General features: G+C 53.1%; 1 protein-coding gene across 1 annotated transcript; it reads right to left on the reverse strand.

The window, feature by feature from the left end:
• Positions 1-465: 465 nt before the first annotated feature.
• BDKRB1 (bradykinin receptor B1) lies at positions 466-9,323 on the reverse strand. Its single transcript, XM_007529098.2, has 3 exons — positions 8,840-9,323; positions 8,716-8,784; positions 466-2,436 (listed from the first exon to the last, which is right to left on the reverse strand). Exon 3 carries the CDS (start codon positions 2,424-2,426, stop codon positions 1,395-1,397), a length of 1,032 nt encoding a protein of 343 aa, XP_007529160.1. The 5' UTR covers positions 2,427-2,436; positions 8,716-8,784; positions 8,840-9,323; the 3' UTR covers positions 466-1,394.
• Positions 9,324-11,709: the final 2,386 nt, after the last annotated feature.

Here is an 11,709-nt window from a genome sequence, read left to right on the forward strand (position 1 = left end):
TCTCTCTGTCTTTATCAAACAAGAAAGAAAGAAAAAAAACACAGCTTACCTACTCATTTAGTTTTTGCAGCACAGAACAAAACTCACCGTTCTCGGGCTGATACAGTTTCATACACTTTATTTCAGATTGAAAGATGGAGACAGGTGGAGACACCACCACACTGGAGCTTCTAGCACTGTGGTACCTTCCATGTGGTGCTGGGGCTCACACCTGACATGTGTGCACAGGGAGGCATGTGCACAACCTGGTGAGGCATGTTCTGGCCCCAGCACTGTATAATAGCTCTTTATTTATGGAGAGCCAGGGAATGAACTTGGGGCTGAGTGCTTGTCTCTGCTTCCTGGGTTCAATTCCTTCACCGCTTTTACTTAGAGAGAAAGAGAAACTGACACAGAGAGAAGAGACACCACAGCCCTCCACCACCCGCAGATCTCCCCCCGTGATACCTCTCTCTCTCTCTCTCTCTCCTCCAGCTCAGTGCTGGCACTACGAATCCACTGCTCCTGGAGGCCACTTTTTTTCCATTTTATTGGACAGGACAGAGAGAAGTTGAGAGGGAGGGGGAGAGACAGAGAGACGCCTGCAGCCCTGCTTCACCACCACTTGTGAAGCTTCCCTGCTGCAGGTGAGGAGCTGGGACTTCAACCTGTTCTTCGCGTAGGTCCTTGCACTTAATACTATGTGCATTTAACCTGCTGCACCAGCACCCTGCCCCCTGCCCATTGCTCTCCATGGTGCTCCAGTTAGTGCCAGGGCTGACACCCAGGGCCTTGTGCATGCCGAGACCTGTCCTGTTCTGGGACCTCATCTGCCTTCCTCACGCTGCAATTCTTCTGCCTGATCTGAGCTTGTGCACAACCAGGGCTCCCAGAGGTGGCTGACAAATGACCCCACACATGAAACCATGACATTCATTGTCACATTGTGCCTCCTGGGAGACAGCCCAGGTGAGTGGGGCGGGCTCCTTTTGCAGGTTCCAGGGCTCAGTGCAGTTCCTGGTCTGGGGCTGCCAGCACCCCTTGGCTAGTGGCTCGTCTCAGATCTTTCCACCCCTGCTATAGCACCCAGCCTTCCGTCTCTTTCCTGGAGCTTTGTGACTACATCAGGCCACCCCAGCCAATCGGGATGATCTGCTCGCATGCCGAGACCCCTTCTCACAGTCACAGAATCCCCACTACCATAGAAACAGCCCCAGGGGAGCCCCTCCCCAACACTCCTTAAGTTGGAAAGATGGGGAAAAGAAACAGGAGCCAATCGGGATGATCTGCTCGCATGCCGAGACCCCTTCTCACAGTCACAGAATCCCCGTTAGCATAGGAACAGCCCCACGGGAGCCCCCAGCGCTCCTTAAGTTGGAAAGATGGGGAAAAGAAACAGGAGTTGGGCATCTGCCTCAACTCCTCCAGACCGTCCGGTAGGGGGAGGCGGCCAGGGGGGCACACCACTTCCACAGCTCACTGACCCTGGCCCTGAAGAGTCGGCCCACGAAGACGTAGATGACGGGGTTCAGGCAGCTGTTGAGGAAGGCCAGGCCGTTGGCCCACTGCAGCCCCAAGTCCGTGAAGTTCTCCCAGGAGCAGCCGCCCAGTGCCTGCAGACGCAGCAGCACCTCTAGGAAGGCGAAGGTGTGGTAGGGCGCCCAGCACACCAGGAAGGCCGCCACCAGCGCCAGGATCAGCGCCGAGGACTTGGCACCGCGGGGACCCCGGCTCCCGCTCCTGCGGATCCCCGGGCCGTCCCGCAGGGACGCCAGGATGTGGCTGTTGAAGAAGAGGAGGGCAGCCAGCGGCAGGAGGAAGCCCAGCACCGTGAGCTCCAGCAGGCGGGCCACATGCCAGGGCCCCCGGTTGGGCAGCTGCAGGACACAGGCGCGGACGGCCAGCTCAGGCACCTCCCGGGTGGCCCTCAGCAGAAAGGTGGGGACGCTCAAGAGCCCCCCGAGCAGCCAGACCAGCAGGCAGGTGGCCTGAGCCCGCCTCCTCCGCCGCTGCCTCCGGCTGGCCACCGGGTACACCAGCGCACGGTAGCGGTCGTGGCTGATGGCCACCACCAGGAAGATGCTGACGAAAAGGTTGGCCTTCATGGTGCCACTGACCAGGCGGCACAGCGGGCCCCCAAAGGGCCAGTCGAAGTGGCGCCGGACGTTCCAGGCCCAGAAGGGCAGGCCCAGCACGAAGACCAGGTCGGAGGCGGCCAGGTTGGCCAGGTAGATCTCGGGGGGCCGGAGGCGGCGGCCGGGCAGCAGCAGCACGCCCAGCACCAGCAGGTTGCCCACCAGGCCCAGCGTGCACACGGCGGCCAGCAAGCCGGGCAGCAGCCCATGCACCTGCGCCCATGCGCCCCCGGCCAGGCCCTCGCACGACGTGGCATTGGGGATCCCGGGCTGGCTCAGGTTGGAGGGCTGGGACTCTGGGAGGGATGCCATCCGTGGGAACCTGCGGGGACAACACGGGGTCAACACAGGGTGGGGCACGGGGGCCGGCGCCGGCCTGAGGCACATCTGGGGAAATCATGATTTTCCAGTTGTTTGCTGGTTTGAGTTCCAGGAGTCAAGACTGTCCCTCCACCCCCGGGTGTTGGGGACTCATACTGCAAAGAAGTGCTGCTGCTCTGAGCTAAACCCCAGGTACCTCCCTAAAATAAAGCTCCAAGGGCACGCGTGCACTGCCTCCTCCCTCCCCTCCTTTCTCTTTCCTTCCGTCCGTCCTTCTCTTTCCTTCTTATTTTCCTACGTTTCTTTTTCTTTTATATTTACCAATTTAGTTGGGACATAGATACAGAGAGAAATTGAGGGGGAAGAGAAATGGAGAGAGAGAGACACACAGAGAGAGAGAGAGGCCTGCAGCATGGCTTCACCGCTCATGTGGGGGCCAAGGGCTCATGTGGGCATCCTTGTGTACTGCAACATGTACTGGTTGTGCCACTTCCTTCCCTCTTTATGCCTTTCATTCATATTTTTTTTATTTATTGCACAGAGACAGAGGAATTGAGAGGGGAGGGGGAGGTACAGAGGGAGGGAGAGACGACTGCAGCCCTGCTTCACTACCTGTGAAGATTCCCTCCTGCAGGTGGGGACTGAGGAAATGAGCCTCCCTCCCTCCCTCCCTCCCTCCTTCCTTCCTTCCCTCCCTCCTTCCTTCCTTCCCTCCTTCCTTCCTTTTTCTTTTTCCTTTTTTTTTTTTTTTTTTTTTTTACCAGAGCAATGATCAGCTCTGGCTTAGTAAACCTGGGACCTCTCTTCGCAGAACCATTATGCTGTCTCCACAGGGAGAGAGGCAGAGGGAGAGCGGGAGAGAGGCCACTGCATGGGAACTCCCCTCAGTGCCCCCTCAGAGGGGCTGGACTGGAGCCGGGTCACACACATGGCAAAGCAGTGCCTGTCTCCCCTGAGTCATCCCACCTGCCCTTATTTCTAGAAGGTTCTCAGCTGTTGTCTGAGGCAAAGCCCAGTGGCTGTGACTGAGACCTTCCGGCCTGCAGAGTACACGTTCACCACCAGTTTCCTTTTTGGAAAGGACAGAACCCAGCCTTGGAAACCTGAGCTCATATCCTACTTGGTGTAGGCCACTTAGACCCACTGACATTTTTTTAGAAACTGGAATTGAGCCTCTTGTAGGAACATGGCAATAACTCATGCCAGCGTGTACGGAGGGCTTGGCATAACTGCGTGGCACAGCGGCTGGCTCAAACATGGGCCCTGTGTATGGTAAGACTCACGCTGCATCAGGTGAGTGCTGGTCCGCTCAGGAGTTTGCCTTTGGGTGTGTGAAGGATGGGGTGTTCTGTCCGATTGCCATCAGACCGGCATTTGGCGAGGGGTCCTGGGAGAATGTGCGTGGTGGGAAGCTGTGATGGCCAAGATGGGCACAGGGTCACAAGACTGAATGACCTCAGGCAGGGAGCATGTGGGCAGAGGGGAGAGTAGCTGGCCAGGCGCGGAGACACAGTGGTTCAGGAAGCTGTGACCCAGACTGTAGAAAGAGGGTGTGAGACAGAAATCCATATCCATTTTCCTGTGTGGCAATACTGATATATTTTGCAACAAGTCGGACACGAGTTGAAAAATGAGCACTTTCATGAAAACGTCAACAGCGGCTTATGCTTCTCAGAGAAGCTGATGTAACCACAGTGTGTCGGTGGGAGCCTGTCTCCCCAGAGGGGCTGGCAAGAATTCAGTGACCGAAGGCAGGCAGAGGCACATTGAAAAACAGTTGCTGTATTTTTCTGATAACTGACACACACATTTTGGTGTGACTCAGCCTCAGGGTAGCAGCTATGTTCTAAGATAACTAAGAAGTCGATGAGATCTGTGCACACCTGTGTTCACAGCAGCACAATGTGTAACAGTCAAAACCTGGAAGCAACCCAGGTGAGTGGCTGAGCAAGTTGTGGTCTAGATACACAATGGAATACTACTCAGCTGTTAAAAATGGTAACTTCACCTTTTTTTCCCCTTATCTTGGATGGATCTTGAAGGAATCTTGTTAAGTGAGATAAGTTAGCAAGAAAAGGATGAATATAGGATAATCTCACTCATAGATGGAAGTTGAAAAACTAGATAAGAAGGGAAAACACAGAGCAGAACCTGGACTGGAGTTTGTGTACTGCACCAAAGTAAAAGATTCTGGGGTGGTGGGAGGACAAGGGTTCAGGTCCTAGAACATGATGGCAGAGGAGAGGACCTAGTGGGGGTTGAACTGTTATGTGGAAAAACTGGGAAATGTGGTGATGTACAAACTATTGTGCTTTACTGCCAACTATAAACCTTTAATCTTCCAATAAAGAAATTAAAACAAAAAAAAAATAAGGAAGCTGATGAAACAGAAATGAAATAGTCCCCTCAGAGGGGACTGGGTGGTGGTGCACCTGGTAGCCTGCACACATTACCAAACACAAGGACTTGGGTTCAAGCCCCAGGCCCCCACCTGTGTGTGGGGGCAGAGGCAGAGGTCAGGGCTGGGGAAAGTTCTCAACACAAGCAAACCGCACGCTTGTTGAAGTTAGTTATGCGTCAAAACCAAAACACCTCCGTCCCTGGTTTTCTTCTTGCCGCCCGTCAGTAAAGCCTTAGAGGAGGCCGCAGCTAGCTGCTCTCAAATGCTAATACACCGCTCACTGAGGCCTCTTGGGTTTTGCTCCCCAGACAGTGGGAAGTGTTTAGTGGAGGAGTAAGGAGTGAAAGGCCTCCTGTCAGCTTTACAGGCCTTGGCGAGAGTCAGGGAAAGTCAAGCGTTTATGCTGAAACACTGAGATGCATTGCTGGGAGAACCAGGGGGAGTGACCACAGCCTCCCAGGCTTAACGCTGAAAACCCCTCAAGAGTGGTGCCGGCTCTCAGCTTGTGGGGAGACGCTTTGTTTCACTGGGCAAGTTCCTAGTCTTTGCAGACATGAGTGGAATCTGGCAAAACCCAGGACCTGCACCATCTCAACCTGACAAAGGATTCAACCTTTGTCAACAGTGGCCTTGTCACTGAAGAGTTTAATCTGGTAAAAAGATATTAAAGGAAAGACATCTGAACTGAGCCTTTGGGACAGCAGCCATGGAAGAACAGGGCCTTTCTGTCCCCTATCTATCTCTCTCTCTATCTCTCTATCTCTCTATCTATCATCTATCTATCATCTATCTATCTATCTATCATCTATCTATCATCTCTCTATCTATCATCTCTCTATCTATCTCTCTATCTATCTCTCTATATATCTCTCATCTCTCTCTATCTCTCTCCCTCTCTCTCTTTATCTCTCTCTCTTTCTCTCTTTCTTTCTTCCCTTCTTTCTTCCCTTCCTTCTTTCTTTTTATAAATTCTAAAGACACTTATTTTATTTTTCAAAGGATAGAAAGACCAGTGCCCCTCTCATTCTGGCATATGGTTCCACTAGAGATGAAAGCAGAGCTACCAGCATGTGAGTAGTATAATGTGCTCAAAAATCCACTGGCCCAAGCCTCTACTCCCTCCCTCCCTCCCTCCCTCCCTCCCTTCCTCTCTCTCTCTATTAATAATTTAATAATTATCAACAAGAAAAGAGGGGTATAATTCCACACAGTTCCCACCACCTGAGTTCTGTGTCCCCTCCCCTCCATTGGCAGCTTCCCTATTCTTTATTCCTCTGGGAGTATGGGGCAAAGATTTTTATGGGGTGCAGAAGGTGGGAGTCTGGCTTCTGTAATTGCTTCCTGGGTAGCTTTGGGGGATTTCCAGAATCCTCTCCCCCAGAAGCACTGTGTTTCTAGAACAATCTCAGTGCCCCCGCTCCCCTGCCCGGCCTTCAGTGCCGCCGCCTCTGTGGGCTGCTGGGAGTGGGGTGCTGGTGGAGGGGCTGTCTGGCTTCAGCTGACTCATGCCAGGGAGCAAAGATGGTAGGCTCTCTCCCCATGTGGGTGCCCAGCTGGGGGCCCGTGAGGGGTCCTCCATTCCTGTGCCCTCTAGAGAGACTCCCAAGTTCAGCAGGAGACAGGAGCAGCCCAGGCACCCCCAGACCAACGGAACGGCTGCACTCCCGGGGGCCTTGGGGCTGAAAGGAAGGTCAATTTGGCCAAATCAAGCCCCCCCCCACCCCAACTCTGCCCCTGGGGCCTGCAAACACAGTCAGTGATGGCAAAAGGGGACTTTGCCTATGGGACTTGGCTAAGGCTCTTGGGATGGGAGAGAGTCCTGGGTTTGGGGCTGGCAGTAGCATTACCAGGGCCCCTGGGGACAGTGGAAGGGGGGCTGGGCAGAGGCGTCAGAAACACAGAGAGATCAGAAGATGCTTCCGTCTGATCAGAAGTGGCTCTGGGAATGGGAAAGGCCCAGAAGTTCAGGAAACTGGGCCCCTCTGGGAGCTGGAAGGACCAAGCAAAGGGCTCTCCTCCTGACCTACAGGAGGGACCCCAGCCCTGAAGACACCGTGACTTTGGCCCAGTGAGAATGACTTTAGACTTCTGATCTTGGGGACTTCCTGGGGCAGCACACACATCACCTTGTGCAAGGACCGGGGGCCTGTGGGAGGAAGCTTCATGAACGGTGGAGCAGTGCTGCAGCGGCATCTCTCCCTCTCTCTCTCTCTCCTCCTTTCTCTCTCTCTCTCCCTCTCTCTCTCTCCTCCTCCTCCTCTCTCTCTCCTCCTCCTCTCTCTCTCTCCCTCTCTCTCTCCTCCTCTCTCTCTCTCCCTCTCTCTCTCTCCCTCTCTCTCTCCTCCTCCTCTCTCTCCCTCTCTCTCTCCCTCTCTCTCCTCCTCCTCCTCTCTCTCTCCCTCTCTTTCTCCTCCTCCTCTCTCTCTCCCTCTCTCTCTCCTCCTCTCTCTCTCCTCCTCTCTCTCTCTCTCCCTCTCTCTCTCTCCCTCTCTCTCTCCCTCTCTCTCTCCCTCTCTCTCCTCCTCCTCCTCTCTCTCCCTCTCTCTCCTCCTCCTCTCTCTCTCCCTCTCTCTCTCCTCCTCCTCTCCCTCTCTCCCCCTCTCTCCTTCTCCTCTCTCTCCCTCTCTCTCCCTCTCTCCTCCTCCTCTCTCTCTCTCCCTCTCTCTCTCTCTCCTCTCTCTCTCCCCCTCTCTCTCCTCCTCCTCTCTCTCTCCTCCTCCTCCCTCTCTCTCTCTCCTCTCTCTCTCCCCCTCTCTCTCCTCCTCCTCTCTCTCTCCCCCTCTCTCTCCTCCTCCTCCCTCTCTCTCTCCTCCTCTCTCTCCCTCTCTCTCTCCTCCTCTCTCTCTCCTCCTCTCTCTCCCTATCTCTCTTCCCTCTCAATTTCTCTATTTGATTTCATTTGAAAAACTCAGATGGGACATTGCCCACAGTCTGTAATTTCTCTAACAGATTCTTCTGGCTTCTGCACATTTTCACATGGTATGTGCTGATGCTGTTAGACCACGAGTGATCTCCTCCAACAATCCAAGTTCTTGACTCCTCCAGGCCCAACGCTGGGTTGGGCATTTGGACTAGAGACCCAGATGTTGATGCTGCTGGCACAGACACATCTGAAGCTGCTCTTTATAAGTCAAAATAACCCAGTTGACTACGGGTCTCTGGCAACTTATATAAGTAGATCCTGAGGGTCCAGTCTGATTTATTTTATTTTCACTAGACCATTACTAAACTCCAGTTTATGGCAGTGCTGGGATTGAACCTGTGATCTTTGGTGCCTCAGGCAAAAAAAGACATTTTGCATAACCACTATGCTATATGACTGTTTTTCTCAAAAAGATTTACTTATTAATGAGAGGGGGTGGGGGGAAGAGAAACAGAGCACCACCCTAGGACATGTGATGCTGGGGACTAAACTCAGGTCCTCGTACTTGGAGTCCAACACTTGACCTGTTGTGCTTCCTTCTGGGGCCAGTTTAGTTTCTAGAAAGTAGGATTTGTAGATGACAACTGAACAGAGCCCATGCAGAGCACTGATGCTTGGCCTCAGCCCTTAACATGTTTTATCTGACCTTTCTAGAAACCACTGCTGGAAAGTCTACAAGCTGTTTCAAACACTCCCTCCTCTTTTTCTGGAAAAACAAAACAAAAAACCCAACATGGACCTGGAGCCTGACTCTTGTAACTTGATTCAGGGGCTTGTTTTTTCTATTTTGTTTTGTTTTGTTTTGGTTTTGGTTGTTAGACAAGTCACTTTTGGAAGCTGTAAACCCAGCCCCTTGGTAAGTCTAGAAAGACCTCTCCCCCACCCCAGGGGCCGCGGATCTCCTCTTAAATTCTGCTGAAACAGGAGAAAAAGACGTGATGGTTTAATTTACTTACTTGGACCAGGAGGGAGCCCTCAGAGCTTCAGCGGGCGTCTCTGCTTCTTCTCTTCTCTTCTCTTCTCTTCTCTTCTCTTCTCTTCTCTTCTCTTCTCTTCTCTTCTCTTCTCTTCGGGAAGCACCTCAGGAGTGTGTGGTCCTGGGTTACATAACCTCTCCCCCAGTGATGTCATGGAGTCGGGGTGGGGGACTGCCCCAAAAAGTGAGTCTTCCCGGGGGAGGAGGCCTGCCGCAGTTTTGAAATGAAAATCCATTTTACACATCGGGATGGGTGCGGGGTGACTCAGCACCATCACCCACTTTCTCTTGGTGACTCTGGGGGTGGGGGCCATTGCCTGCTACCCTGGAAGCCCTGCTGAGCACTGTGGAGTGTCCCCCAGCCTCAGAGGGCATGGAGTGATGTCCCCTGAGGGAGGACTTCCCCCAGTACGCGGGTGTCCAGTGCCTAGGTGTCTGGTCTCTGTTTGCGAGGGAACCTGAGCCAAGAATCTGTCAGTGTGGACCCCATTCTCTCAACCTGGGAGCAAGGGGGAAAAAAAGCTGGACTCTTGCTAAGCCCAGGCATGAGTCAGGTCCGACGCACTCTTGTGGAGTCTGGAGTCTGTGTTTGATTTAAGACAGCTGGATGGAGTCAAGCTGCAGAAGACATGAAGCTCCAACACGACACAAATTCTGGCTGTCTTTTTTTTTAAAAAAAAAAACTTTAAAAATACTTTATTAGATAGAGGCATTCAGAAATGGAGGAAGAAGGGGAGAGAGAGAGAGAGAGAGAGAGAGAGGGAGAGAGAGAGAGACTTTCAGCCTTGCTTCACCACTAGCAAAGCTTTCCCTCTGCAGGTGGGGACTGGGGTCCTTGCGCATCGTAACATGTGCGCTTAACCAGAGGCACCACCACCCGGCCTCTCCTAGCTGTCTCTTAAGGCTCCTGTAACTGAATGTCACTTACCTTCTATGCTTACTCCTTTCTAGGTTTCTACCCAGAGCTTTAACCAAGTTAATTTTTAGATAAAGACAGAGAGAGAGAGAGAGAGAGTGGAGAGAGGGCACACCTGGTTGGTTAATCACACAAAGTACAAAGCACAAGTGCTCACTCAAGGATCTGGGTTTGAGCCCCCAGTTCCTCACCTGCAAGGGGGATACTTGAGAGGTGGTGAAGCAGGTCTGCAGGTGTCTCTCTGTCTCTCCCCCTCTCTATCTCCCCTTCTTCTCTCAATTTCTCTCTCTCCTGTTCAATAAAATAAAATAAAATAAAGGCCACCAGCAGCAGTGGACTCTTAGTGCCGGCACCGAGCCCCAGTGATAACCCTGGAGAGAGAAAGAAAGGGAGAGAGGGGGAGAAAGAGAGAGAGGCCACAGCACTGAAGCTCCCTTCCATGCAGTGGTGGTTGGGCTTGAACCCAGGTTGTGTGCAGGGCAAACAGTATGCAGCCCAAGGGGGCTACTTGACGGGCCCAAGCCCAGAGCTTCTAAGTAGGTGCGGGAGGGAGCAGCTGTGTGTGGGGGCTTGGCTTCTGCCTTCTGTGACAGCCTCCCTCCCCGTCGCCCCACCCCTCTGCGGGGCTTCTCCCTTGCTCCTCTTGGCACCAGCCTGCGGAGCCCCCGTGGACTTTACTTGCTCTGTGGAGACAGATCTTGTGTGTGATCTCCCACTCTTGAGAGCTACTTTTAATTCACACAGAGACAGAAAGACTATGGCATGGGGCTTCCCCCAACACCAGGACACCTCCCATGTGGTGCTGGGGTTCAAACCAAAGAGTGCACCCCACCTGCGGAGCTGTCACTCTGCTTTCTCCTTCCTGATTGAATTTTATTTATCATTATCATTTTAAAAATCACTGTTATTTATTCTGGATAGAGACAGAGAAACTGAGGAGGTGGGGGAGACCTACCTCACTGATTGTGGAGCTTCCACACTTCTACATGTGGAGACTGGGGGCTGGAACCCAGATCCTTGAACATGGTGATGTGTGGAGGCCATCACGGGGACCCCAGGCCAGGGCTGCAGGGAACTGGGGAGGGGCTGGGGGCTGGGCTTTGTCCCCAGGGAGGAGGAGAAGCAGTGGGAGCTCCAGGGCCCTGGGTGCCCACAGGCCACCCGCTGGATGAGGCAGCCGGGGAATCAGTCTGCAGCAGCCTGGCCCAGTGTGGTGAGGATGACGCAGACGCAAGTCCAGGCCAGTCTCGGGGTATGTGGAGGCCCAGGCTAAGTGGCCATGTGAGCACTGACTGAACTTCTCGCAGCTTCGGCTCAGAGGATCCATCTGGAAAGCCTCTCTGTTTTCTTTTTTTTTTTTTTTTAAGCATTGGTGTGTGTCCAGTAAACACGGGGGCTGCCATGAAATTAGCTTTTCTTAGGAGCCAGTAGCTCACAGCTGGAAGTCATGCTTCGAGGGCTTATCTTTATTTATTACCTCCAGGGTTATCGCTGGGGCTTGGTGCCTGCACTATGAATCCACTGCTCCTGGAGGCTATTTTTCCCTTTTGTTGCCCTTGTTGTTTATCGTTGCTGTTGTTATTGTTGTCATTGTTGTTCAATAGGACAGAGAGAAATGGAGAGAGGAGGGGAAGACAGAGAGGGGGAGAGAAAGACAGACACCTGCAGACCTGCCTCACCGCCTGTGAAGAGACTCCCCTGCAGGTGGGGAGCTGGGGGCTCAAACCGGATCCTTAGGCCGGTCCTTGCACTTTGCACCACATGTGCTTAACCCACTGTGCCACCGCCCAGCACCTGGGGATATCTTAATTTATTTAAATAATAATAACTAAATTTATTATGTTTTAAATTTTAGGGTAGAGACAGAAATTAAGAGGCAGGAGGGATAGAGAGTCAGAGAGGGAGAGAAAGAGGGAGAGAGAGAGAGAGGGAGAGAGTCAGAGAGACACTTGCAGCCCTGTTTCACTGATTTTAAAGCTTTCCCCCTGCAGGCAGGGGTGGGGGGCTTGAACCTGGATCCTTGTGCATGGTAATGTGTGCACTCTGTTAGGTGTACCA

This window comes from Erinaceus europaeus, chromosome 22 (genome assembly GCF_950295315.1).
Source record: "Erinaceus europaeus chromosome 22, mEriEur2.1, whole genome shotgun sequence".
In the NCBI taxonomy this organism is placed as follows: Eukaryota; Metazoa; Chordata; class Mammalia; order Eulipotyphla; family Erinaceidae; genus Erinaceus; species Erinaceus europaeus.